Here is a 25,064-nt window from a genome sequence, read left to right as displayed (position 1 = left end):
AAATACCAGGAGCTGTGCCTTCTCTAGCTATACCCAGTGACTCGGTGAAGGAAAAGCCTAGTCAAAAAGAGGCGATTATAGCCGAGGCGGTTGAATCTCACTCGCCTCAATAAGACAGATTGACAATACGAAGCAGGAGTTTCTGTATTTCATTATGCTTAACTAAAGACGAAGTCCTGAGTTTGAGCTGCGACCGATGGCCGGGGTTACGAGAGGTCGGTGTGGTAACAGGTCCTGGCATCACGTGTCAGTGGTCCAGCAAAAGTTTTGCTCAAGCGTTTCTTTATAATCTGGAGAAATGACAAAGGCAAGATAAAGCATGTGTACAACTGTCACCATCTAACACCTCATGTGACACTACTGCAAATCAAGCAACGTAAAAACACAGCAAATAAATTTATATCAGATTTTGTGTGTGTGTGTGTGTGTGTGTGTGTGTGTGTGTGTGTGTGTGTGTTTAAAGTTTTAACGTTTAAAGTCACATGATTTGAAACCTAGAAGAGTCTTTGACTTTTTGTCTGATTGTGTGACATGTTACGCCTGGAAGAACTGAGGAAATTGATAATGATTCGTTTGCTATTTTGATTCATTTCACCCATAATTAAACAAACCCAAAGTTAAAAAAGAAAACCTTCAGTGTATTCACTGCTCGGTAATACAGCGAGGAAAAAAACGAACAATCATTTACTTGTAAAATCACAGAGGACAGAGAACAGGGCGCTTAATTATTAACCTTTTCGAAAAATGACTAGATTTTATTTAGTTATATGAATGAAAAGTTTAGCACATCCTGCATTCTTTTCTTTTTCGTTCACATTTCTGCAGAACTTGGTCTGCACCGAAGGACAGATCGGTATTTCGGGTTACTTCCTGCGGTCAGAGACGAATCACTTTCTCACTGTAATCAGACCAACGCTACCTCTCTCACACCCTCTCAGACTGGCTGTTTCGATCTGTACCTGAGTTTGAATTGTTGTGTTCTCAACAGCACAAAGGGGGACCAACACCAGGGTTCAGTTCTAAACAGATCATGAGTGAAAGCATCATGAGTGCATCAGGGGATGCTATAAGACCTGCTGCTGTAATCTTTAAGACTTTTCTGTGCTCTTATTCCCAATGTCTTCATACTGTCCGTGACCGTTTGCACCGTCGATCACTTCTGTTAACTGCAAATTTTATTTGTTTGTTTGTTTGTTTATTTATTTATGTGTTTATGTACCGATCACTCCTTAAAGGGGAAATAGGAATGATCTATATCACAAACCTCGCTCTCTTCTCTGCTCCAGGTTACAGAGCATTTTAAGGTATATTATTGTTTTTTATTTATAACTGTTTTATTGTTTTAAATATGTCATTAGACACAGTTTCAGGTGCCAACTTATTCATTTTATCTTTGCTCAGGCTAAAATCGGGTGATATACCTGAGCCGAAAAGATAAAATTTCACAAAACGCTGACTGTGATGCCAAAAGGATTTTGAACAGGCTGATTAAATGAACGTTTATTTTTTTTTTTTTTACAAAAGTAGGACCGATTTGAATCTGTTTAAATTGTAAAAAGTCAAAAAAGTCTCTCTCTCTCTCTGACTCTCTCTCTCTCTCTCTCTTCTCTGCTCCATCGCAGGTCTCTTTCTTTCTGTTCATAGTGTTTGTGGTTTACACCATGCTACCCTTCTGCATGCGGGACGCCATCATCGCCAGCATCCTCACGTCCTCCTCCCACACTCTGGTCCTCAGCGTCTGCCTCTCAAACGCAACGCAGCATGCCGAGCCTCTCGTCTGGCAGGTGAGTCTTTTTGTTTGCGTGTTGTTTTTTTTCATGTTTTTTTTTTTTTGTGGTCTGTGTGTCGCGAGCATTCTATCTCAGCTATTTTTGTTCATTGGACAGCAACACAGATGCAAGCAGCGGAAAGTTGGAAATAGGCCATGGTTTGCTGCCAAAAAAAAGTGCCTTGTTGCGTTTTTATACCTTACACTATGATCCAAGAAACTCATTTTATATCTTAGTGTGTGTGTATAAACGGGACGGTAATAAAAAGTGACTTGGCTGCAAAGCTGCCACGTTTCTTTGTGTTCTTGCCTGTAATTTGCAGGCATGCTGCTTTCACCATATGTAACTCCCTGTGTGCACTTTATCATTTTGCTTGTTATTGCGTTTTATATAGAACGCGGAAATTGGCAATTCACGAGAAGAAGAGTCCGCCGTTAAAGCTCATCATAAATAGCCTTCATTTTTCACCCACGTGTTATACAGAAAGCCAAGTATTAATGAAAATGTAATTATTAATTTATTCCGGATTTGAAAAGGTGGCTCTCGGGTATTTCTGGTATAACCTTTATTTCAAGGGCCTTAAAATGAAAATATGTCCAAGGCTGTAAAGTATCAATGCATATTCCCAGACTTTTATCCAAAAATGAGCTAGATTCAAGTTCAAGCATAAAACTGTAGAAGAGATGCACTTGCTGTAAAACTCAATTCGCTTCCTGCTTACTGTGCAGTTGAGAGTTTATTTGAGTGGCACAACCTTACAAGCCAAAAGAAATAATAGTGCTAATAGTGCTAATAATATGTATAATTACAGAGCAATTACATATTAAACACTTCTCTCGTGAATGAATGAAAAAAAAAAACATGGACGGGACACAGCGATAGAAACGTCTCGTTTTTGTTGTAGAGCTGGCATTGTGATGTGGCATCATATGTTGGGCATGTTTCCCTGGATGAGGCCAGTCTGCCAGAAGCCAGCGCAGGCCAGACGGCTTCCCCTGCTTTATAACAGGCTGTGTCTGTTTCGCGACCACACAGGCATGGAGAAACCCTGAACATGACACTGTCCAGCCTTTCTCCATCCTGAGCCCCATGCACATGTCCCCTGATATTCTAGCCAACTACATTATAACTCCAGATTAATCAGAATTCATTGGTGACCCACTTACAGTAGTCCAACGGAAATAGCCTGTACTGATCTTAAAAAAAAATGTGTCTGAATGCAAAAAAGAAGATCCAGTTTGGCTCAATTTCTTGACGTGTGCCTCTGAAAGACAAGAACAGATCAGCACATGTATTGTATGAACGACACAAAAACTATCCCTTTACATTTCTGCCAAATCGCACCATGCAGCAAGCAAAATGGGAGCTTTTTGGAAAATGATTGTTTTAACCAGAGGTTAATCATCAGCGCGGTTACCATAGCAACTCGCCCCGTACAATTCAACAAGAACGAACCACCGGTTCTCCATTAAGCTTAAAACGGCATGGTGCACTTTATTTCTTTATTAAGAGCTATTTACAGTATGTCGTGTCAACCCTTCCTTGAAAGTGAACACAATCCTCGTGGTGTGTTTGGTCCATTTTTACAGCTATTTTTATTTTATTTGTGAGGAGCTGCCATGTGCCTGTTCTCTAGCTGATTAGTCATTGCTCTGTTCTTTCATTGAAAGAAACCATTTTTAGATGAATTGGACTCTTGTATAAAAGCTAACAATCATTACGCACGCTTTTCTTTTGTGGGTTATAATATTTTGCACATCTCGCTGTGGTAAGCTTCATTATTGCTAAAATAACTAATGGCGGCGTGTCCGCTCTCCCGCTCTCTCTTCTCCTACGGTGGTCCCAGTGACACTTTAATCTTTCAGCTCATGCTTTCTGTCTTTATTTCCCCAAAAAAGAAATGAAAAGTTTCTGAATGTCAGTTGTTAACCCTTAACACTCAGGAGCGACAGTAGGCAGTACGCATGTGCCTGATGAGCCTGTCCTGAGCCCGATGAGCCCCAGTGATGAGTCAGCAGTGTGATTCCATGAGCGTGTGATTACTAATTAATCCAGCGCTCTCCACTAGCCTGGATCTCGTCTGCTGCCTTTTACGGTCAGCACACGGCAATTAAAGCTAGCAGAATTACTTATTAAAGTATTTCTCCCATGACCCATAAACACACTTTTTTCTTTATTGAGGATGTTCCTAAGAAGCCAGAGGCCTCATTTCCAGGAAAGACCTGATTACACGCTAAATATCATCCAATTTGGGTGAGTCTGTGTCCGCTGAAGTCTCAGATTCCTGCTCTTGCCTGACAGAACTGGACCCTGATGTGGTCTTCTATTGATCCTTTCTGCAACATTGGACATGTTTAGGATTCTGAGATGCTTTTCAGCTCAGTGCTGTTGTAAAGTGGTTATCTGAGTTACTGTAACTGTTACTGCATCTCAGTTCCAGCCAATAAGTCTTCTGATCTTTCTCATCAGCAAGGTGTTTCCGACGACATAATCGACGCTCACTGGATGTTCTTAGGTATTTATGTTTTTCAACCACCCTGTGTAAACTCTAAAGACCCGTTTGGGTTTAACTGGCAGTTTTCTCACAGCGACTCTACATCATTTCACCCGCTGATGCTAAATTTTGAGTGACATTTCATCTACTAAACTGTACAACACACTAGATATACAACAATTTAATATTTCATTCATTCATTCATTCATTTTCTACCGCTTATCCGAACTTCTCGGGTCACGGGGAGTCTGTGCCTATCTCAGGCGTCTTTGGGCATCAAGGCAGGATACACCCTGGACGGAGTGCCAACCCATCGCAGGGCACACACACTCTCATTCACTCACACACTCACACACTACGGACAATATTCCAGAGATGCCAACCAACCTATCATGCATGTCTTTGGACCGGGGGAGGAAACCGGAGTACCCGGAGGAAACCCCCGAGGCACGGGGAGAACATGCAAACTCCACACACACAAGGCGGAGGCGGGAATCGAACCCCCAACCCTGGAGGTGTGAGGCGAACATGCTAACCACTAAGCCACCGTGCCCCCCAATATAATATTTGCATCATGCAAATGTATGTAATATGTGTATATGCAAATTAGCACTAATTTGCATAATGTAGTAATTGAAGTTTTAAGTTACACCGGAATTAAAATAATACTGCATATCACATTCACACTAGATATCTCTCCTGCTAATTCAATCCGACAGCTAAAGAAAAAGAGGATTACCGAAAAGGACAAAAGAGACACTCAGCATCACTCAGCATCATCTTCTACATGTGACCATTAAAGGACAAACATTGTTTTCTCAGGAAAAACACACACAACTGTGACACTCCTGCTTCTGTGTGCTCTTAATTGTTGAAGAGAACAGTGTAATTGCTGCTGCTGGGCCAGTTTAACCTGCTAATAGTGTACATCTGAGTAATAATGTCCGGAGGTCCTGGAGGCTAATTAAAATGATTGACGCTCTTAAGTGGTGTTCTTGGCTACATCCTGTCTCTGGCACCCACGTTCATTTCCCAGAGATGCCACCGTTAGGAAGGTTCATTCCCCTTTTCCTGTTGATACAAAGCAATGCCATGTAATCATGAGTGTCTGGAAGGGGAATGTCTACAGACCTGGGCAGTCGGTGTTCTCCTGCGAGCGCCTATTTATAAAACAATGTCTCCTTAAGTCATGTGCTTTAGATATCCTAACCCTTTGTACCAGCACACTGGTGTTTCATACCTTCGCTAGAATGAAAAGCAGAGCTCATTTGTGGGATATTTTTAATCAGCTTAAAGAAATGTGTTATTTTTCAGTGTGAGACTGTCGATAACCTTACACGGAATTTTATCGGATGAAGATAAACACCTTCGTTTATTCTCAGAGAGCAGAAATGGGTTTAATATTAACATTTACTCTTTATGAATAAAACTAAACGTCTGTTTTTTGGAACTTTTAACCCCGATTGATTTACCCACAGTCCAGGAAAAAAAACGGTAAGAGTTCTACTAAAATACTATAAATTCTATAATAAAGTGAGAGTGTCTTACTGGGATATGAGCCATTAAACACCAGTGTGACATGACATGGACACTCTTTCAGCGTAGGATACTGTTATGTTTTTTGCAAACGCCGTTTATTCTCGACCTTATGAATCCAACTCACCCCAATAACACAGTACATCACCACATGGGATTCCTGCATGGGCGTATAATGTCAATACTAAAAGCAGCGATCCAGAACGTAATAAAAGCTTCTGTCTTTGTGTTTACAGATGCTGGCCAACATCATCATATTTATCTGTGGGAACATGGCAGGTGCTTATCATAAACACCTGATGGATCTCGCTCTGAAACAGACCTACCAGGACATGTGTAACTGCATCAAGTCACCCATCAAACTGGAATTTGAGAAACATCAGCAGGTAAGAATTTTCTAAAGTGTCAGAAATTGTAGAATCATCTAAACCGTGGGGACATTAACTCCATTAGCTCCGTTACAGGGGGGGTCACGGTGGCTTAGTGGTTAGCACGTTCACCTCACACCTCCAGGGTCAGGGTTCGATTCCCGCCTCCACCTTGTGTGTGTGTATTTTGCATGTTCTCCCCGTACCTCGGGGGTTTCCTCCGGGTACTCCGGTTTCCTCCCCCGGTCCAAAGACATGCATGGTAGGTTGATTGGCATCTCTGGAAAATTGTCCGTAGTGTGTCAGTGTGTGAGTGAATGAGAGTGTGTGTGTGCCCTGTGATGGGTTGGCACTCCGTCCAGTGTGTATCCTGCCTCGATGCCCGATGACGCCTGAGATAGGCACAGGCTCCCCGTGACCCGAGAAGTTCGGATAAGCGGTAGAAAATGAATGAATTAATGAATCTAGACTTAGATTTGTCCATATACTTTTGTTTCTTCCAACCTGTATAACAAATTGTAATTTAAATTCAATTCCTAGTATATTTTTATTCTTCTTATAATTTTCATACTCTTATTGGATCTGTTTTTAAGACACAGACAGCATTTCACTACATGTCACTACACTGCATTTCATTACACTGCATATGGTTTTGTAAACAGGTTAACTTTGATCTTCAGGTTAAAAAAAAGGTCTGAAATCTAAAAATTGTTTCAACCTGTTACACAGATATCAACCAATTGAAGGGACAAAATCTCATAAATCTCATAAAAGTGTCCTAAGTAAGATGTCTCTAAATGTTGAGCAACCTGACGATACTGTACTAGTGTGATGGAGTCAAATCTGCACAGTAGTGGAGGTTCAAGGGTTGAGTATGAGTCATTTATGCAGTTAAAAACAAAAGAATTACTGATATCCATTGAACGGGTGGGATGGCAGAGATCTTTAGGCCAAAAACAGCTCCCTCCTCGTTGCTCCCACCCTATCCTTCCTTTCCAGGCGCTGCGTGCTTTGAAACTTCCTCTTGGTTGGCCTTTGTTTGTTGATTTTATTGTGTGTCACATGATATTAAAGGTTCGGTGATACGATTGCCCTCCTTCTGGATCAGCGACGATACAAAAGGTATCGTCGCTGGTCCAGATATTAGGATAATATTAGAAATAAGTATTAGGATAACTTTTAGAAATAATACTAAGAATGAATAATTTGCTAACAGAAATATTTGGCAACGTTAGCAACATACTGTATTAGTGTTTTATCTTTAGTGGTGTTCTCACATAATTGCGTTAAAAAGGTAGCTGCTTTTTCTTAATAACTACTGTACATAATTACTGTTAGTGGAAATTTGCAGGATAAATAATTAATTATTAGTAAATTAATGATAAATAAAATGAATGCTTAAATTGTGCTCGTATATATATATGTCTTGACACCACAGCATAGACGATCTTTACTGTTTTGCGTACGATAAAGAATGAAATCCGAACACTCAGACATTTCAGTTAAAACGGTGTGCGTGGCAAGACGCAACAGAAAAGCATACCCACTGTCGATAGAGGATCTCAGGCTTAAATATTAATAATATCACAGCCATTCGTGTTTATCAACAGCTCATTTGTGTCTGTGAGCTCGTGTATGTACTGTAGATATTGGTAGACAGTGCTATGTTACACCACCCTATGATGCAGCACGAGCATCAGTTCCAAAAGAAGGCAACGGTTAACCTTCGTCTTTCCCGGTTGGTAATTGTCTGTGATTAGAAGGCAAAAATGAAGAGAGGAATAATCATATAAAAATGATTAATAATCAAAAATATATCATTCTATTCTGGATTTAAGCTTCTCAGGCTAGATAAACAGATCGTTTAACCCGTTCTTCGTAATGTTGCACGTATCTTTATGTAACATAACGTTGCAACGATTATCCTCACTGTGGATGGTGGGCAAATCTAAAATCCAGCTAATTCCAAAAAGCTTCACAATACAGACCTGTGCATACAGAGCTGTAATTTCATTATTCTTCGCTGTGGCTTCTTCACGGTGCAATTATGATCTACAGGTTTCCATCTCTCGCTCTAACACACACACCCACACACACACACACACACACACATATGCTTTTATGTTTGACTGTAATTACAGCTGAGATGGATGGCAGCTCCCCGCTCAGTACATCACTCATCACTCTGGGCTGCAGTGTGGCCGGTGTGTGACAGTATTTTTACTAAACAGCGACAGCAGAGCCAGACGCGTCTCTGTTTTACTATGTGCTCGCTCAATTTAGCTCAGGCTGCTTAATTACTTTATTTCCTCCCGAGACACAGATTGGGAAGGTTGTCCAAAACTGACTGGAATAACTTATCCTCCCCCCCCCCCCTCTCTCTCTCTCTCTCTTTAATTTTCAATTCAATTTTCCCGAGATGATAAAAGCCCTTTACCTTCCCCATGATAAACAAGGTGATTAGCTGTCATTAGGACACTTCTTCCTCTTTTTTTTTTTTTGTTAACGCTGTCCCTGTGTCATTAAAGCACACGCACTGAACCTGAAAGAGTTCGTGAGTGGATTTATTTTTGAGAACAGCGTTTTAACGGAGCAGGTCTACGTGCTTTGTTTAAAACGCCATGAAAATATGCACAGGGGTCAGGCACTCTGAGCTCCTTCATTCACGGTTTGACCTGCGCAGAACAAAGAGGACGTAGAAAACTGTAAATAACAAGCACAGCTGCCTATTAACCGTATCTAATTCGAGGTGCGATTTGAAGCCGGTGTTGCTGTGATTAACTAAATGATCGATCGTCTGTTTTGTTCAGGTAACGCCGCAAACGCCATTCACGTTTTTTTTTTTCAGAAATAAGCTTGACAGTCTGGAGAAAATGTCAGATTTTAAGTGTTGTTGTTTTTATTGACTCTCGAACTTCATTTTGACAGAGGAGACTTTTGAACAAATGCAGTTTTAGTGAATTAGTCTGCTTAAAGATAGTCTAAAACCTCGCTAGCTACAGCGTGTGAGATTTCCTCACAAGTTGAATGTCACGCTTTGACAAGTTGTTGAGTAGCTAAATGCCATCCTGATTTAGACATAAGCCTATTGAATGCTGTGCGTAATTACAGTAGGTGCCGGACGTTAACATGTTTGTAAAACATTACACCATGTCACCAGTGACATGTCATCATCAGGGGGCAGTGGTGGCTCAACTGGTTAAGGCTCTGGGTTGTTGATCGGAGGATCGGAGTTCAAGGCCCAGCACAGCCAAGCTGCTACTGCTGGGCCCTTGAGCATGGCCCCCAACCCTCCCTGCTCCAGGGGCGCTGTATCATAGCTGCCCCTGCACTCTGACCCCAACCTCCTCGGTTGGGGTATGTGAAGAAAAGAATTCCACTGTGCTGTAATGTATATGTGGCGATAATAAAGGCTTCTGTTCTAGGCTTCTATCAAAACACAGAAGAACGCTACCACTTTATAGGCTTAAATGTGATGTATTTTGAGCTGTCTGCACGCTATCAATCACAGCAGACATGATGGACATCCCTGAGCTCGTGTATGCGGATGAAGGCTGATGATGCTTTCTTCTGTGTCTGTTACGCTGCACGGGATGCAGCCTGAGTTGTGTTAGCTTTCACGCTCACAGTTTGGTCACATAAAGGTGAATCTTTAGAGGAGGAACAGTTGGAATTTATTGAAAAAACATGTTATCAATTCTTATTTAGCTGTTTTATACAATCACTGTGTGTTGGCATCTTTCTGTCAAACTTAAAAAAAATGCAGTTTTCTTGTCTTTTACTTCAAAAAAATCTTTTTAGAACCTTTCAGAAAAAGCTGGGCTCGTTTTCATAAAGGTTTTAAGAATGATCTCAGAGAGCACCTAATATAGCTTTAAATTTTCTAGCTAGGAATCTTATCCTCGGAGTGATTCGGGACCAAACTCAGAACAACACTGAACAAGGACAATACGAAATATCTCAGAGAGGAGTCGAGGCTAAAACCGTTACTAGGTGATTGGTTGTCCAATAAATAAAAAAAATAAAAACAGGAGCGCTTTTAAAATCTGGTCTATTATAAGACCTCACTTTGTCTCTATGTTAAGACCTGATATGACTACATCGTGTAGGGATTAAGTTCACGACCGATCATGATAGAGTTGCGCTAACATCTGCAATGTAACGTAAACGTAAATGTAAACATCTCCGACATGTTATATCTAATATGATTGGTCACAAAAATAATCCTGACACGATGTAATCTGTATCATCTTATTAACTCACTATTACTATTAAATATCGTATACAACACATTTCCTCTCCCTCTTCAAATTTTGGCTATTTTCTCCTAAAGAAACTCTTAAATCTCTTAATAGTCCTCCACACTACTCCTAACACTTTTTGACTTTAAGAGCTCTTTTAAGGATTATAAGGTTTTTTGTGAATAACTTTAACCTTTACTATGATCATTTCTTTCATTCATTCATTCATTCATTCATTTTCTACCGCTTACCCGAACTACCTCGGGTCACGGGCGTCATCTGGCATCGAGGCAGGATACACCCTGGACGGACTGTCAACCCATCACAGGGCAAACACACTCTCATTCACTCACACACTCACACACTACGGACAATTTTTCCAGAGATGCCAATCAACCTACCATGCATGTCTTTGGACCGGGGGAGGACATGCAAACTCCACACACGCAAGGCGGGGAATCGAACCCCTAACAATGGAGGTGTGAGGCGAACAGGCGAACCACTAAGCCACCGTGTCCCCGCTTTTCTTTCATTTTCAGAGAAAACACACATTTCTAAGAATTTTATTAGAATTTATCACTAAGAAAAAAATACCAATTTTCATGAATACGGCCCTGTAGTTTAGAGAGGTTTGTATGGAAACCACAATAGAAATAATGAGAAATAAAAGAAAGAAGACACATTTGTCCAAGCTAATTTTTTTCATTCTTTACTCTGACCAATAGGAGCGTCTCTTGCTGTCCCTTCTGCCTGCCCACATCGCTCTTGTGATGAAGTCTGAGATCATCCAAAGGCTCAAGGAGCCAAACAGCGGCCAGACGGAAAACTCTAACAACTTCCACAACCTCTATGTACAGAGACACACCAACGTCAGGTAGGACTCATACTACTACACTACAATCACGCACACACACACACACACACACACACACACACACACACACACACACACACACACACACACCTAGATTAACTGATGGTCTACTATTTCTGTATACCTTACAGTACAGGTGCATCTGTTTCTCACAGCTAAATAGGTCTCACTTACAGCAAGTAGGACAAAAATAAAAAAGTGAAATAACCCAAATACGAGTAACCTAGTTCTGTGGAAAGTTCTCTATACTTCTGGATCAGCCATAAAAGCAAAAAAAAAAGTACCACTTAAATCATGCTCACTGTGCAGGAGGACAAGAAGTGCTTTCTTTTACTTTATTAGATTTTTTTTTAAGTAATATTTTTGTCCACTTCAAAGATGTAGTCTGTTTTCATCACGATGAGAGCATGCTGAAGACATGGCACTCGTCATTATGAGCAGCGCTCCTGATTGTTTTCTCTGATGTTCACAGCAGGTTTTAGGAGTCCGAGTGCAGAGACTCTGCTTTACTTCACATTTCGCGCGATTATTAATCCTCATCCAAACTATGTGGACCTGATCAGTTTTATATGGAGTAATTATTCGTTATAATAATGAATCGTTATTAGCTGAGTATTCAGTCTGAATCTATTATCCATCACCAGTCATTACGTCCTGACTGCATGCCGATATAAAGAAATGACACTTTATTTTAAATTCTTTAAAATAACTGAAGTTCACACAGACATGGTGTTAAAATCTTCATTATATCTAATTGGAAAAGAGGATTCTCAGTTTTTCTTCTAAAATTAAAAGCAAGAGCTAGGAATAATAAAGTATAGACAATGTTTCTTGACGACATTATTATTATTATTTATTTATTTATTTATTTATTTATTTATTTATTTACTTAAAACTATTTGTAAAATGAATTTAAAAATGAACATTTTTACCTTTTTTAAAAAGTTCAAATGATTCATTATTGACTCAATTATTGACTGTTGATAAAAAAAAATTCCAATTGTTCTATTTTATGAATTGTTAAAAAGTTAAAATGATTGATTATTGAGAAAAAATGATTGATGAAATTTCTGAATTATGGACTAATGAGTTCTTAGCACAAGTACAGACTAGATGCATGTTAGGGTCACGTGACCTACTAATAATCCCGCAGGTACGGTATAAAAAGGGTCCGAACGATCGTTTGCGTGGCGATCGTTCGTACTCACGATTTATCCACAGATCCTGTGTGAATCGATCAGAACGTATAACATACACTGTGAAATATGGAGTTTAAACTGATCCTAATTAAAAGCCTAGGCTCAGATGTGCTTCAGTAGGTGTAGTGTAGAGCAGAGATACTTTAATCCAATCATAGATTGCCTCACTCTCTCCTGCACAGTCTTAAAGGCCTCTTAACGTTTTCGGCAGCATTCTGTACGCAGACATCGTCGGGTTCACGCGTCTGGCCAGCGACTGCTCTCCAGGAGAACTGGTGCACATGCTCAATGAGCTTTTTGGCAAATTCGACCAGATAGCCAAGGTAATGCACAAATGACATCTTCTTACCGCATGAGTGACACGATTCACCGTTTCTCCTACTGTAGCTGTGTCTAATTTGATCTTTTTTTAGGATAACGACTGCATGAGGATTAAAATACTGGGAGACTGTTATTACTGTGTGTCTGGACTGCCTGAGTCTTTACCGGACCACGCCAAGAACTGTGTAAAGATGGGACTGGACATGTGTGAGGCCATCAAGTAAATCAACACCTTTCTGTCTCTTTTTTCCTTTGATCCTTAAACATATACAGGACTGAGCAAGAATCTTATGCACACAAACACATGCAGCGATTTTATCACAGCAAGTCTACTCTGACATGGTCTCAGTAGTCACTCCTGCAACTGGTTGCCATGGTAATAACGTTTATCGGTGGGTGGCGCAACCAGCTCTCAATGGAAAAAAAAAAGTCTTTTTTATTGATGTGAAAGTTATTTTAGTCTCTCAAATATTCTAATCTTAGGATTTATTTTTTTTTCACTCTGTATTCATGTATAAGTGTAAAATATAACGTTTTATATTAACAATCGTTCATTTTTTCTTAGTGTGTGTATGTAATTAAAGAAAGTAATGTTACGTTACTGTTTAATAACTTGCTGGATAATTTAAAAATCATCATGAAGGTTTTCGAGGCAGAATCAACTATGAGCTAAAATGTGCTAAAGGTCTGTAGTAAGTTCTCCGAGATGCTTAGAACGTTCTTATAAAACTGCTTCACCGTGTACCTGAGAGAAAGGATGTGGGCTTCAAAGGCTAAAGGTGCCCAAAATATCGATTCGATTTCGTTTTTCTACTCGTTAGAGTTTACCGCTTTTGCATATTTAGAAATGTTTCGATTCATTATTTATTTCATGAAAGCACCCGAATTTACCAACATGAGCTTACGGCGTTTGCAGTGTAAGACTTAGGGACAAAGATTTTGCATATTTTGCATGAGCTTTTCATGTCAAAATAGCGACTTAGGATCGATTACGCTTTAAAGTGCAAAATAATGATCCACATTCCAGGTTTTTGACATTGACATGTTTACAATACACTTGAAATTTTGTGTACTGAAACCAAAATCCTGTCTAACAAGAAGAAAATATCAATATATAAAAAATTATGATTATTAACAACAACAACAACAATAATAATAATAATAATAATAATAATAATAATAATAATAATATCGATAATAATAATGATAATAATAGTAATAATAATAATAATAATAATAATAATAATAATAATAATAATAATAATAATAATAGCAACTCATAGTGAAGAGGCTTCATTGTATATCTGATTAAGGGAAACTTTAATAAGCTTTCAGCTCCATACTGAAGTGTGTTGTTTTCCTGTCTCCCCCAAAATGCCTTTCTGACTCAGAAAAACTACCTATTTTCCGAATCATTTTTTATTGAAGTACTAACCTCATTTTTCCGACTCACTCATACTCAGCCAGACACGATAACAAGCCTGTAGTGTTATCACATGGGTTGAGTCACAGTGGCACTGCGGATGTACAGTACATCCAATCACCTGAAACTCCCCACACTATATATCAGAATTTCTGATGGATCCTTCACGGTCTCTTTACCAAGCACTGTTCATTTGCACTGACCGGTTTAGACAATGGCACCAGTCTGTATCATTTACTCTCCAGTATTATTAAGAAGTACTAGTTTCTTCTAAAGTATTAAAAAAAGAATCCATCTCTCGTTTCTCGCACCGCTCTTGATGTTTACAGGGGTTTCGGTAAACAGGCTTAAATTAGTCATACAAAAAACCCAGACGTAACCGACCTGACACGGCCATCCAGAAAGAAATCAGATCCAGGCTCATTCTAATAAAACTTGCCAAAGTTCAACATTATTTTTATTTTTGAATCTTGTGATATTTTGCCTTGCTTTATTAATACTATATAATTTATGCTAACTGGTCCTGAAAAGTTTCATTTAAAATATACACACTGTTAACTTGGCTTTATTTTGATAGTCTGGGTTATAGCTTGTGAGAGATGGGGGATGGTTTGTACACTCGTCCATAGTCGTGATCACATTTCCTCATATCTTATGCGGTCTCGATGTGGAATGCAATGCAACACAAGTAGGTGTGGCGTAAAGGTTTTATTTTGTTTACCTTTATGCCTGTAGAAATACTTGCAAGGGTGGGTTGGGGTTGTGTTGGGGGCATGGCGGTGGGCATGCCAGCGATGTTAAATGAATTTTTGCTTTAACGGTTCCTCGACTTCAGCTACAGTACGTCACTCCAGATCAGAATAGGTCTCAACCTGAGACGACAGTGGGACTGTTTTTTTCCCACCTTCTCATCTGCCTACTATACTATATTCTAATAAATCGTTCAATTTCCCAACTACTAGTAGTCAAATTTATATCACATGTCAATGACCAGACAGTGACTATGGATTAAAAATGTAATTTAAAAAGGCTAATATCTGACATAAACACCTACACTCATCTCACGATTGTTGCAACATCCGTTCCTGATACACACCTCTAGGCTAATCCAAACTTTCCCAATGTGGTTGCTGAGTATCATTTGTTACGTTGCTCTATGGCTGACTGTAGATGGCTAAAGTGCCTAAAGTGGACTAACCAAAAACAATTCTAGTGCTGAGTGGGATGAAATGCATTAGTCAACCAGTAAAGTGCACTGGGAAAGCAAAGCGAAAGAAAAAGAGCAAAACGAGTATCAATTATCACACAAGAAAATGTCTCTGTGACAATCTTGGCCAAGCTAGAGTGCTGAAATGTGTCGTGTTGTTGCAGGAAGGTGCGAGATGCCACAGGCGTTGACATTAACATGCGTGTTGGAGTGCATTCTGGCAACGTGCTCTGCGGTGTAATTGGCCTCCAGAAATGGCAGTATGATGTTTGGTCACATGATGTCACTCTGGCCAATCACATGGAGGCTGGAGGTGTACCTGGGTGAGCTTTTGTGTGTGTGTGTGTGTGTGTGTGTGTGTGTGTGTGTGTGTGTGTGTGTGTGTGTGTGTGTGTGTGTGTGTGTGTGTGTGTGTGTTTTGGGGGTTTTTTGTCGTGATCCCTTTCTTTGTGCATGTGTTTTTACATCTGTGATCAACAGTGCGAAATCTAACAAGGGCTCTTCATGTTCAGCCAAACACACTGTGGAGAGCGCTGTGAAAGGTGCTTGTGGCTAATGAGTTTTTATTCAGCAACAAGACAATGTACACTGCCCTGGGTCTTTCATTACCTCACTGCCTTGTTTGTATTTTATATATACTGTATATACCATCCTCTGTGAGGGCTGCATGAGAGGACGTAATGTTTCCGGGTGTTGATATTGAAGTGCTCTGTCATGTCCTATTTGTCCTCCCCAGCCGAGTTCACATCTCCTCTGTGACGCTGGAACATTTAAAAGGGGCCTACAAAGTGGAGGCGGGAGACGGACAGGTCCGAGACTCGTACCTGAAAGAGCATGGGATTGTCACATACCTCGTCATCAATCCAAAGGTACAAACCATCAAAACATTTGTTTTTTATATGTACGGAACATTAAAATCATATATTTCCATTTTAGCTACAATATGGTTAGGTTTATAATTTTACAATATGATAAGAAATGATCATGTAACGGGGGGCACGGTGGCTTAGTGGTTAGCACGTTCGCCTCACACCTCCAGGGTTGGGGGTTCGATTCCCACCTCCGCCTTGTGTGTGTGGAGTTTGCATGTTCTCCCCGTGCCTCGGGGGTTTCCTCCGGGTACTCCGGTTTCCTCCCCTGGTCCAAAGACATGCATGGTAGGTTGATTGGCATCTCTGGAAAATTGTCCATAGTGTGTGAGTGTGTGAGTGAATGAGAGTGTGTGTGCCCTGTGATGGGTTGACACTCCGTCCAGGGTGTATCCTGCCTCGATGCCCGATGACGCCTGAGATCACAGGATCACGGATCCCCGTGACCCGAGAAGTTCGGATAAGCGGTAGAAAATGAATGAATGAATGATCATGTTACATACATTTTATAATATTGTGTCATAGTCTTAGTCAAAAGGTGTTGAGTTAGAATTGCAGTGGACTCTGAACGCAAAGTACTCAGTTCACTGTATTTGACCATATGTCAGGTTGTTACCATGATCCACGTTTGATCCAGACTGTCAAACCCCCACATTCTGCCCATGTGGTTGTGTTCCATTGTGTAGCACATGGTTTGACAAACTGTTAAAAGGTGTCAAATAAACAGCATCGTCGCTTCTTATGATTCCCTTTAAACACCTACCATAATGTTTTACAGTCCCTGTGTCTGGCAGCAACTTTACAGCAATTTACGGTACCATCAGCTTCAACATAAGCCGTCCTCCGTAAACGCTTACTTTGAAATGTGTCTATTTACAGTGCAACTTGGCACAACACGGGATGTAACTCAGCCAATTTCAGGCTGCCTATCGCTTTAGACATGTATCTGTGCGTGGGATTTCTCTCTGCCCACAGAGATCACTCTACTTGCCAACATTTTAACACCATCTATTTCATTTGAAAATACGGCCATTTATTTTAGATGTGACGGTGCATGGGGTGGTTCTGTTTTCTTGACCCGGTGCGTGCACTAAATTAGAGATGAGGTTGATTTGATTCGATTTGCATCCGAGCTGAAAATATTGATTATACTCCTGTAATGTGTTATTTGGTTCAATGAACATTGACACTGTTTTCTTGAATACTGCCTACAGTATGTTGGGTTTGGTGTGTGTGTGTGTATATATATATATATATGTGTGTGTGTGTGTGTGTGTGTGTGTGTGTGTGTGTGTGTGTGTGTGTGTGTGTGTGTGTGTATGTATAAGTAAAGGAAATGTTAATTAATGCTGTGAGTTAGCTTCCGAACCATTTTTATGTCCAGCTGAAACATAATATACTGCAGAATTATAACACATGCTTATCATCTGTTTCATATATATATATATAGATATGTGTGTGTATTTGTGCCATAAGTCTTAATAGTTTTTATCATAGCCTAATATAATCATGTCTCATAATATTCACTTTATTATAGACACTTTTTGGGTCTGTCATTTTCATGTCTGTCCTATTTGAGTTATATGGACATGTTTGATTGTGTGTGATGTTTTTATCACCCAGGGAGAAAGACGCAGCCCGCATCTTCACTGCCGTCCTCGTCCGGTTCTCTACGGGGCGAAGATGCGAGCGTCTGTGCGTATGACTCAATACCTGGAGTCCTGGGGGGCAGCAAAGCCCTTCGCCAACCTGCACCACAGAGATAGCATGACCAACGAGAACGGCAAGATCAACACACACGTAAGTCCAACTGAGGCACACAGATTAGTGACAGCAATAGAAAGAGAAAAGACCTGAACATTTGGATTTGTAGTTCCCTAAGTAACTTGACAATGTATGCAACAATACAAAATGAAAGAGTTTGCATGTTCAAATCCCAAAAATGCCACAGCCACTGTGGATGATGTGGTATAATTGGAACTACAGTAAGAGCTGGAGAGATTATAGGGGATAAATTGGGGGGGAAATGTTAAAGGAATATTTCATAATTTCTGTCTTCTCAAGGTGTAAAGTATATTCTCTGTGCTGAGAAAAGAAAAGAAAACCTTCATACTCTCAGTATGGAAGCCTAAGGGCAGTTGCTGAACTAAAGGTTATAAAATATAAAGTCAAACTAGGAGTAAAAGCCAAACTAATGCTGTACCTTTCTGGTGTTCCTATACAGATATAAGACTTACTCTCTTCTACAAATACAGCTGACCAAATAATTCAACAGTGTTCTACCGAAGCCTTTATTAACTGACTTCAACTACTGCCCTTTTTCTTTCAGTATTAAATGTTGTTACATAACACGCAGCAGTAAAAGTTCCCTGTGTACTTACGGACTCCAGTCCCTGGTGTAAAGCTCATGCAGATAATAATACAGAGCTGCCGTTTTTCCATCTCACCGTAAGAAACGTAATGATATTAAATGATACATAATCTCTTCATGCTTTGATTGCATCTAGAATGGACAAGTGTAATGCGTCGAAGCACGAACAAGCTCCCGTTAGTCTAAAGGTCGTACTAGAAGGATAAAGTCTGACGATATTGTCCGGGTGTAGCACTTTAACAGAGTACTTGAGCGAACTATCATGATCCTTCGTGCCTGTGTTGTTCAAAATGTGCAAGCTCTTTAGTAGTACCTAGAATAATCAGGACTACAGCAGAGAGCAGGTCTTTCTTTTAGAAACCCCCCCCCCCCCCCAGCTATGAAATAGTTGAATAATGAATGGTTATTATTTGAGTCTCAAATATAGTAACAATCATGAAAGTGAAAGTGACGTGACATACGCGTGACATACGCGACATTCTGACCCATACTCAGAATTTGTTCTCTGCGTTTAACCCATCCAAAGTGCACACACACAGCAGTGAACACACATACACCGTGAACACACACCCGGAGCAGTGGGCAGCCATTTATGCTGCGGCACCCGGGGAGAAGTTGAGGGGGTTGGTGCACCTCAGTCGTGGCCGGTCCAAGACTCGAACCCCCAACCTTAGGGTTAAGAGTCAGACTCTCTAACCATTAGGCCACGACTTCCCACGACGATGTGCGATGAGGCCACGATGATGTGCGGGTGGAGAACCTGTTTGCGTTTGGTTAAGTAGCTCTGGTATTAGGAAACAATGTAGATCTGGGGTGAACCGGGATGTTTTGACGTTGTTGCCCCACAGATTTCCGTTATAAGTGAGTTTGGAGTAAACAGGATTTCTGTGTCTTTCTCTGTACAGGGAAGGTGTTGAAAATCTTGTCCCTGTTAACGATGACACTTACTCTAAAGCAGCAGTAGATTCGATTAACGGCACTGTAATATTCCTTTGATCGCCTTTTGCAGGCCCGATGAAAATATGACTGTCATAAAATGCAGTATTCGGTATTCTCTTTTTATTTCTTTTTATATCTTCTGCATGGTTGAATTACAGTAAGCACTCGATTAAAGGATATCACAGATATTAAAACTTAAAAAGCTCATTTAGATATTATTGCTCATTGGTTAATAAGCATACACAAAAACAGACCAGTTCGGTATTTGATTATATGTCATTCATTTTGAAATGATATCATGATGACTTAGAAGTACCTGATGCTTATTAGTTTTACATCATTGTTGGCCAGACGTCGCCTTCTTCTTCAGTGGAAGTCCTCTGTCCCACCATCTCACTCACAATGGCTAAAGGATACAGTGTTTTTTATTAAGCTTGAGAAAATAAAATATACTATAAGAGGTAATACCTCCAAGTTTTTTCATAAATGGCAACCGTTTATTTCATATTTCATAAGCCTTCAGGTTTTGCCGGATTAGGTTTTCTTTTGTAAATTTTAAATGACTTGTATTCGCTAATTAAAAAGGGCCAGGACCCGGGGTGGGCGGGTGGGGTTTGGTTTGTTCTCTTCTTTTTCTTTTTACTTTCTTTCCATTCTTTCCATGTTATCATTGTTATTGTTGTAATACTTTTACTTTACTCCTTTTTCATGTAAAACTTAAATGGGACTCTGTATTGTTATTTGACTTTGTTTGCAATAAAAAGAATAAAAAGAAGTACCTGATGCTCAAGTGAAACCCCTTGGCTTTTCATTATCAGCATGTTCATCATTAGAACCTGGCCTTCTGTACGCATTATTATTATTATTATTATTATTATTATTATTATTATTATTATTATTATTATTATTATTATTATTATTACATGTTTCTCATTTGTCTCATCTTTTTTTAGGATGTGCCAATGGGACACTATCATTTTACCGGGAGATCAGAAAGGTCAGTCCTCCACCCGTCAGTGAGAAACTCATCACCGTCCTGATCCGTCTCTCTCAGACCGCTCACGAGTCACTTTTCTTCTTATTCAGAACAAAATCCCAGAAGAAGAGGTTCCAGGAAGAGCTGAACGAGCGGATGATTCGTACGATCGACGGCATCAACGCACAAAAGTGACCGGCCCTACTTTTCTCCCAGAGCTCATTTATATAGAGAAATCCTTTCACGCTTTCAAACACTATTAAAGAGCAAAGTCAGAGGATTTTCCACTGCTGCAGAACTCGTTATATCTACTAGACCGTTACTTCTGATAAAGTACGAGTCCTCATCTTTTTTTATTCTTTCTCTTGTCAGACAGTGGCTGAAATCTGAGGATATCGAAAGGATATCTCTGTTCTTTCACAATAAGACTCTGGAGAAAGAGGTATGGACTGTTACGAGTCATCATGTATGCAAAATAATCGCATTCTACTGTATGCATGTCTGAGTATTTATTATGTCTCAGTTTAAGCTCTGTCTAGTTTAAAGATCCGATGTTTTAGGTTTTGGGTGATATTTTACGTAAGGTTGTGATCATAAGGCTGATCAACACCTTGGTAAACCTTTGTCACATCACGTTAATCGACATAAACCTTTATGAAGGATTATTCGAACGTGCATTAGCTTGTGTCCGTATCTGAAGTTGACACAACACCCAAGTCATGTGACATGGATTTGGAAGTGTGATGAAGCCTTACGAACACAAGCTTAGGAAAGTTCTTGGTTTTTATTTAAGGATTCTGTGGTGATAATATGTTTTGTTATGTTTTTATACATTACAGTATAGAGCAACAGCCTTGCCAGCCTTTAAGTACTACGTCACTTGCTCATGTTTCATCTTCTTCTGCATTTTCATCGTGCAAGTTTTAGTTTTGCCGAAGTAAGTACTACCTCACTCCCTCCCTCCCTCCCTCCCTCACTCACTCTCTATCTCATTCCCTCCCTCCCTCCCTCCCTCCCTCCCTCTCTCCTTCATCCATACCCTCCCTCCTTCGTGCTCTCCCTCACTCATACCCTCTCTTCCTCCCTCACTTCCTCACTCTCTCACTCCATCCATCCCTCCCTCCCTCACTTGTACCCCCCCCTCCCTCTTTCATAACCTCCCTCATTCTTTCATACCCTCTCTCCCTTCCTCCCTCCCTCTTTCATAACCTCCCTCATTCTTTCATACCCTCTCTCCCTTCCTCCCTCCCTCTTTCATAACCTCCCTCACTCTTTCATACCCTCTCTCCCATTCTCCCTCACTCTCTCTCTCCCTCTTTCATAACCTCCCTCTCATCCTCATTCTCTCACTCCCTTCTTCTCCCTCACACATACCCTCCCTCCCTCCCTCTCTCATTCACTCACTTTGCCCTATAATCGTTAAATAATTAGCAGCAGCCATTTAGCTCAACGTAAAAGCTACATTAGCTACATAATATCACATTAGCCATGCAGTCTGAGCCGGAGTGAGGGGAAAACGTCGACCCAAAACCACAATGAAAAGACTGATGTGTGATAGTGACATATAGATGTAGGTTGATATGGATTTTTAAATAAGAGCACAAAAATTATGTCCTTTTTAATGTAGGGAGTCAGACAGAAAACTCTTTTGCTCGAATTCTTCATCATTCTAATGAAGTGCACATGTATCAGCCAGAAACACATTCAGACTTCTGAAAGCACACATCGATTCTCTCTCTCTCTAGTCTCCTTAATGTGTCCTCACTTCCTCACTCTGCCGTTAAATACCGTTTATAACAGCATTAAATGAGCTGCGTGACAGACCGTGACTCTTTTATTTCTTGCCTGGTCTTTTTCATTAACAGTGACATTAGTGTCAGAGTGTAGTGAAGTCAGAGTCAAATTCAACAGAAAAATTATGATTCCTGTTCAGATGGCAGTCATAACAATATCCATAATAAAGCTACTGAAGAGTGAATATTATGACCTGATCACACATTTTCTTGCATAACTTTTTTTTCTACTGATGGGATTGTTTTTCTTTATGGAAAGAAATGAACTCTTCAGCTGTTTATCATGATATTGAGTCGATAAATTTCGCTGTGTAATATAATAATGGGTGGATTTTTATTTACGCTCCTATTAACAGCTGAAAAGAGGTTGATGCTTTGATATTTTTTTCACAGAGAAATATGCAGCCTTATGCTTTTCAATGTCACTATATATAATCTGTGTGTGTGTGTGTGTGTGTGTGTGTGTGTGTGTGTGTGTGTGTGTGTGTGTGTGTGTGTGTGTGTGTGTGCGCAATCTTCCTCATTTGAACTGTTTTATCTCATACAGGACCGCTGTGCTTAGTGTTTCTTTCGGGACGACCTTCCTGTTGCTCACTCTTATCCTCATCCTTTGTTTCGCTAGTCGCATCCTGGTGAGTGAACTTCTAATGGGTTTAGTCAGGTTTCTGTTAGGATTGTGGTGTGATGCGTTACAAAGCGGACACCACAAAGTTCCTAAGAGGACAACACGGGGTGTTTTATTTCTCTTATACTGCACCAGAGATTACAAGACAGTTCTTAATAAACAAGTTTATTCCTGTTAGCTCATACACCCTAACACTAATAATCAGTTGTCAAGATTCTGAGTAAACGTAAAGCTCTATTTTTTTTTGTCCTGAAGACTTTCCTGTTCTGAGAACAGCTTTTGTTACAAAGCCCTGAGAGTCCTTCAAAAAAACACTAAATAAAAGTTTTTTCCATTTTTCCAATGTTACAGATATTGCTATGCAAACAATAACTTTTGCAATAAAAAAGAAGTAATCTACACTTAATCTGTGCCGTCCGGCCCAAAATATTTAAGAATAAAAGAACTCTGGGTCATAAAGTACTTGATTTATCACTGACTTATTATTAGAGGTTTATAAGGCATTACAATGCCTTAACAATGAATTATTACCAATGTACACAGATATTTACATCAAATGGATGAAAGAAACAAAATATACTGTTTATACTTTAATTCAAAAAAATGTATTAAATTATATTAGTAAAAGTAAAAATCTACCGAAAGAAGGAGAACATTTTAAGCTTGAGATTAGTCAAAGAAAATGTCTAGAAATAGGTTCAATAACCTTATATTTGCTTTATTTTAAATCTACTACTCACTAAGAAATTCACTGTAGTGAAAATATATATGTAGATTTTTTTGCGATGTGTATCTCAGTCAAATAAAAAAAGAAAACAGACCAAAGGACCATAAAAATGTTCCGCCGTACAGCACCAACCAATTATAACAGCATTATAAAAATCCTAAGAATAAGCTAATAGGAGATAATAGGAGAGTTTAGTAGAATAGTCGACGTTAATCCATTATCAGGGTTTACTAGGCAAAGACTATAACATCTTGAGTTTTCCTGTTTTTCTTCTGCATCCATTGAATGCGGGATGTCTTGGACACTCGATGAAATAAAACGGTTTTTTATTTCGATTGCACATGCTCAGAGGAAGGCCACTGTTCTGTAGAAAAATAAGCAGTAAATGTTAATAAGCGTCGAGCTAAGACGCATCCGAGAGCTATAGATCGTTAGGAAAAGAAAGCAACACAAGTACCATTGGACCAAGGTCAGTTTGTTTCTCGCTCCTCTGTACAAATAATACATCACGTACAAGGACGACACTCAGATCTCAGATCTCCACAGACGAGACTTGAAGGAAGGAAATGACGTGATTCACTTGGAAACTGCCATTGTTTTCTCTAATTAAGTCCCTCAATCTGTCCTTCATATCTCTGTATTTATCCACAAATATGGTGCATTTAATGTAAAACGCGTCAAAGCGTATCTATAACTAAAGTGCATATGGGTGCATTGTCACGTAAAATTTAATATTAAGCCTGTCTCATGCTTTGTTAGATCACCTCCATCTTCTAGGACATTTGTGATCTATTATTTGCCCTGCTGCTCTGTGAACTGCCTGATAATATGAGGATATGTTTACATTTGTACATTTAGCTGAAGCTCAAATCCAAAGTGACTATCGACTGATGCAGCATTCAGCCGAGCACTCGAAGGCTTTGCTCGACGAGCCGACTGCGACGGTCCTGATTAATAACCCAGATTTACACTGAGATTATTGACAGTCTGTGTGATAATGTGTTCTCCATATCGAATTATACTATGAAGATCTTGTTACAATAGAGAAAGAAGAAAGTGACTGCTCGCTGTTGATAACATTATTCTGGCACAGTAGTAGCAATATTATATTTAGAGAAAACTATAAATGTGAAGGCCAGGAGCTGGTAGGCGAATATGTGGCTGGGTGAAAGAGGACAGCATGAAATGTCCATCCTTCAAAATGAGCTTAAGGTGTAAGGATGTTTTTCTGACCATTAGCATACAGTACGTAGTTTCATAATAACTCACAAAACAAGGAGACGGGCACGTGGACGTTTATAAATGTAAACAAGTTATTATTCTCATATCTCT

The 25,064-nt window shown here is 39.8% G+C and overlaps 1 protein-coding gene and 1 long non-coding RNA gene across 5 annotated transcripts in view; one reads left to right on the top strand and one right to left on the bottom strand.

Moving 5' to 3' along the window:
• Window positions 1–25,064, top strand: part of adcy2b (adenylate cyclase 2b (brain)) — a 56,313-nt gene that overhangs the window by 14,153 nt on the left and 17,096 nt on the right. For 3 of the 4 annotated variants that reach the window (XR_007143584.1, XM_027133866.2, XM_047816622.1), the window contains exons 3-15: window positions 1,623–1,784; window positions 6,036–6,185; window positions 11,134–11,282; window positions 12,693–12,804; window positions 12,895–13,022; window positions 15,597–15,755; window positions 16,169–16,301; window positions 17,925–18,101; window positions 20,565–20,608; window positions 20,698–20,778; window positions 20,960–21,029; window positions 21,427–21,524; window positions 22,928–23,012. Coding sequence is in view for 3 of the 4 variants with exons in the window: in XM_027133866.2 (XP_026989667.1) it covers window positions 1,623–1,784; window positions 6,036–6,185; window positions 11,134–11,282; window positions 12,693–12,804; window positions 12,895–13,022; window positions 15,597–15,755; window positions 16,169–16,301; window positions 17,925–18,101; window positions 20,565–20,608; window positions 20,698–20,778; window positions 20,960–21,029; window positions 21,427–21,524; window positions 22,928–23,012 (1,548 nt within the window). In the remaining variant the exon portion in view is untranslated. The remainder of the gene's footprint in view (window positions 1–1,622; window positions 1,785–6,035; window positions 6,186–11,133; window positions 11,283–12,692; window positions 12,805–12,894; window positions 13,023–15,596; window positions 15,756–16,168; window positions 16,302–17,924; window positions 18,102–20,564; window positions 20,609–20,697; window positions 20,779–20,959; window positions 21,030–21,426; window positions 21,525–22,927; window positions 23,013–25,064) is intronic. The other variant, XM_047816621.1, reaches the window with a different exon arrangement.
• On the bottom strand, window positions 15,782–18,818 carry LOC125145239. Its single transcript, XR_007143585.1, has 3 exons — window positions 18,683–18,818; window positions 17,921–18,050; window positions 15,782–16,256 (listed from the first exon to the last, which is right to left on the bottom strand). It is a non-coding gene; the product is annotated as an uncharacterized LOC125145239 (long non-coding RNA).

The sequence above is a fragment of the Tachysurus fulvidraco genome, chromosome 7 (genome assembly GCF_022655615.1).
Source record: "Tachysurus fulvidraco isolate hzauxx_2018 chromosome 7, HZAU_PFXX_2.0, whole genome shotgun sequence".
Taxonomy (NCBI): domain Eukaryota; kingdom Metazoa; phylum Chordata; class Actinopteri; order Siluriformes; family Bagridae; genus Tachysurus; species Tachysurus fulvidraco.
This window is presented reverse-complemented; position numbering and strand designations above follow the sequence as displayed.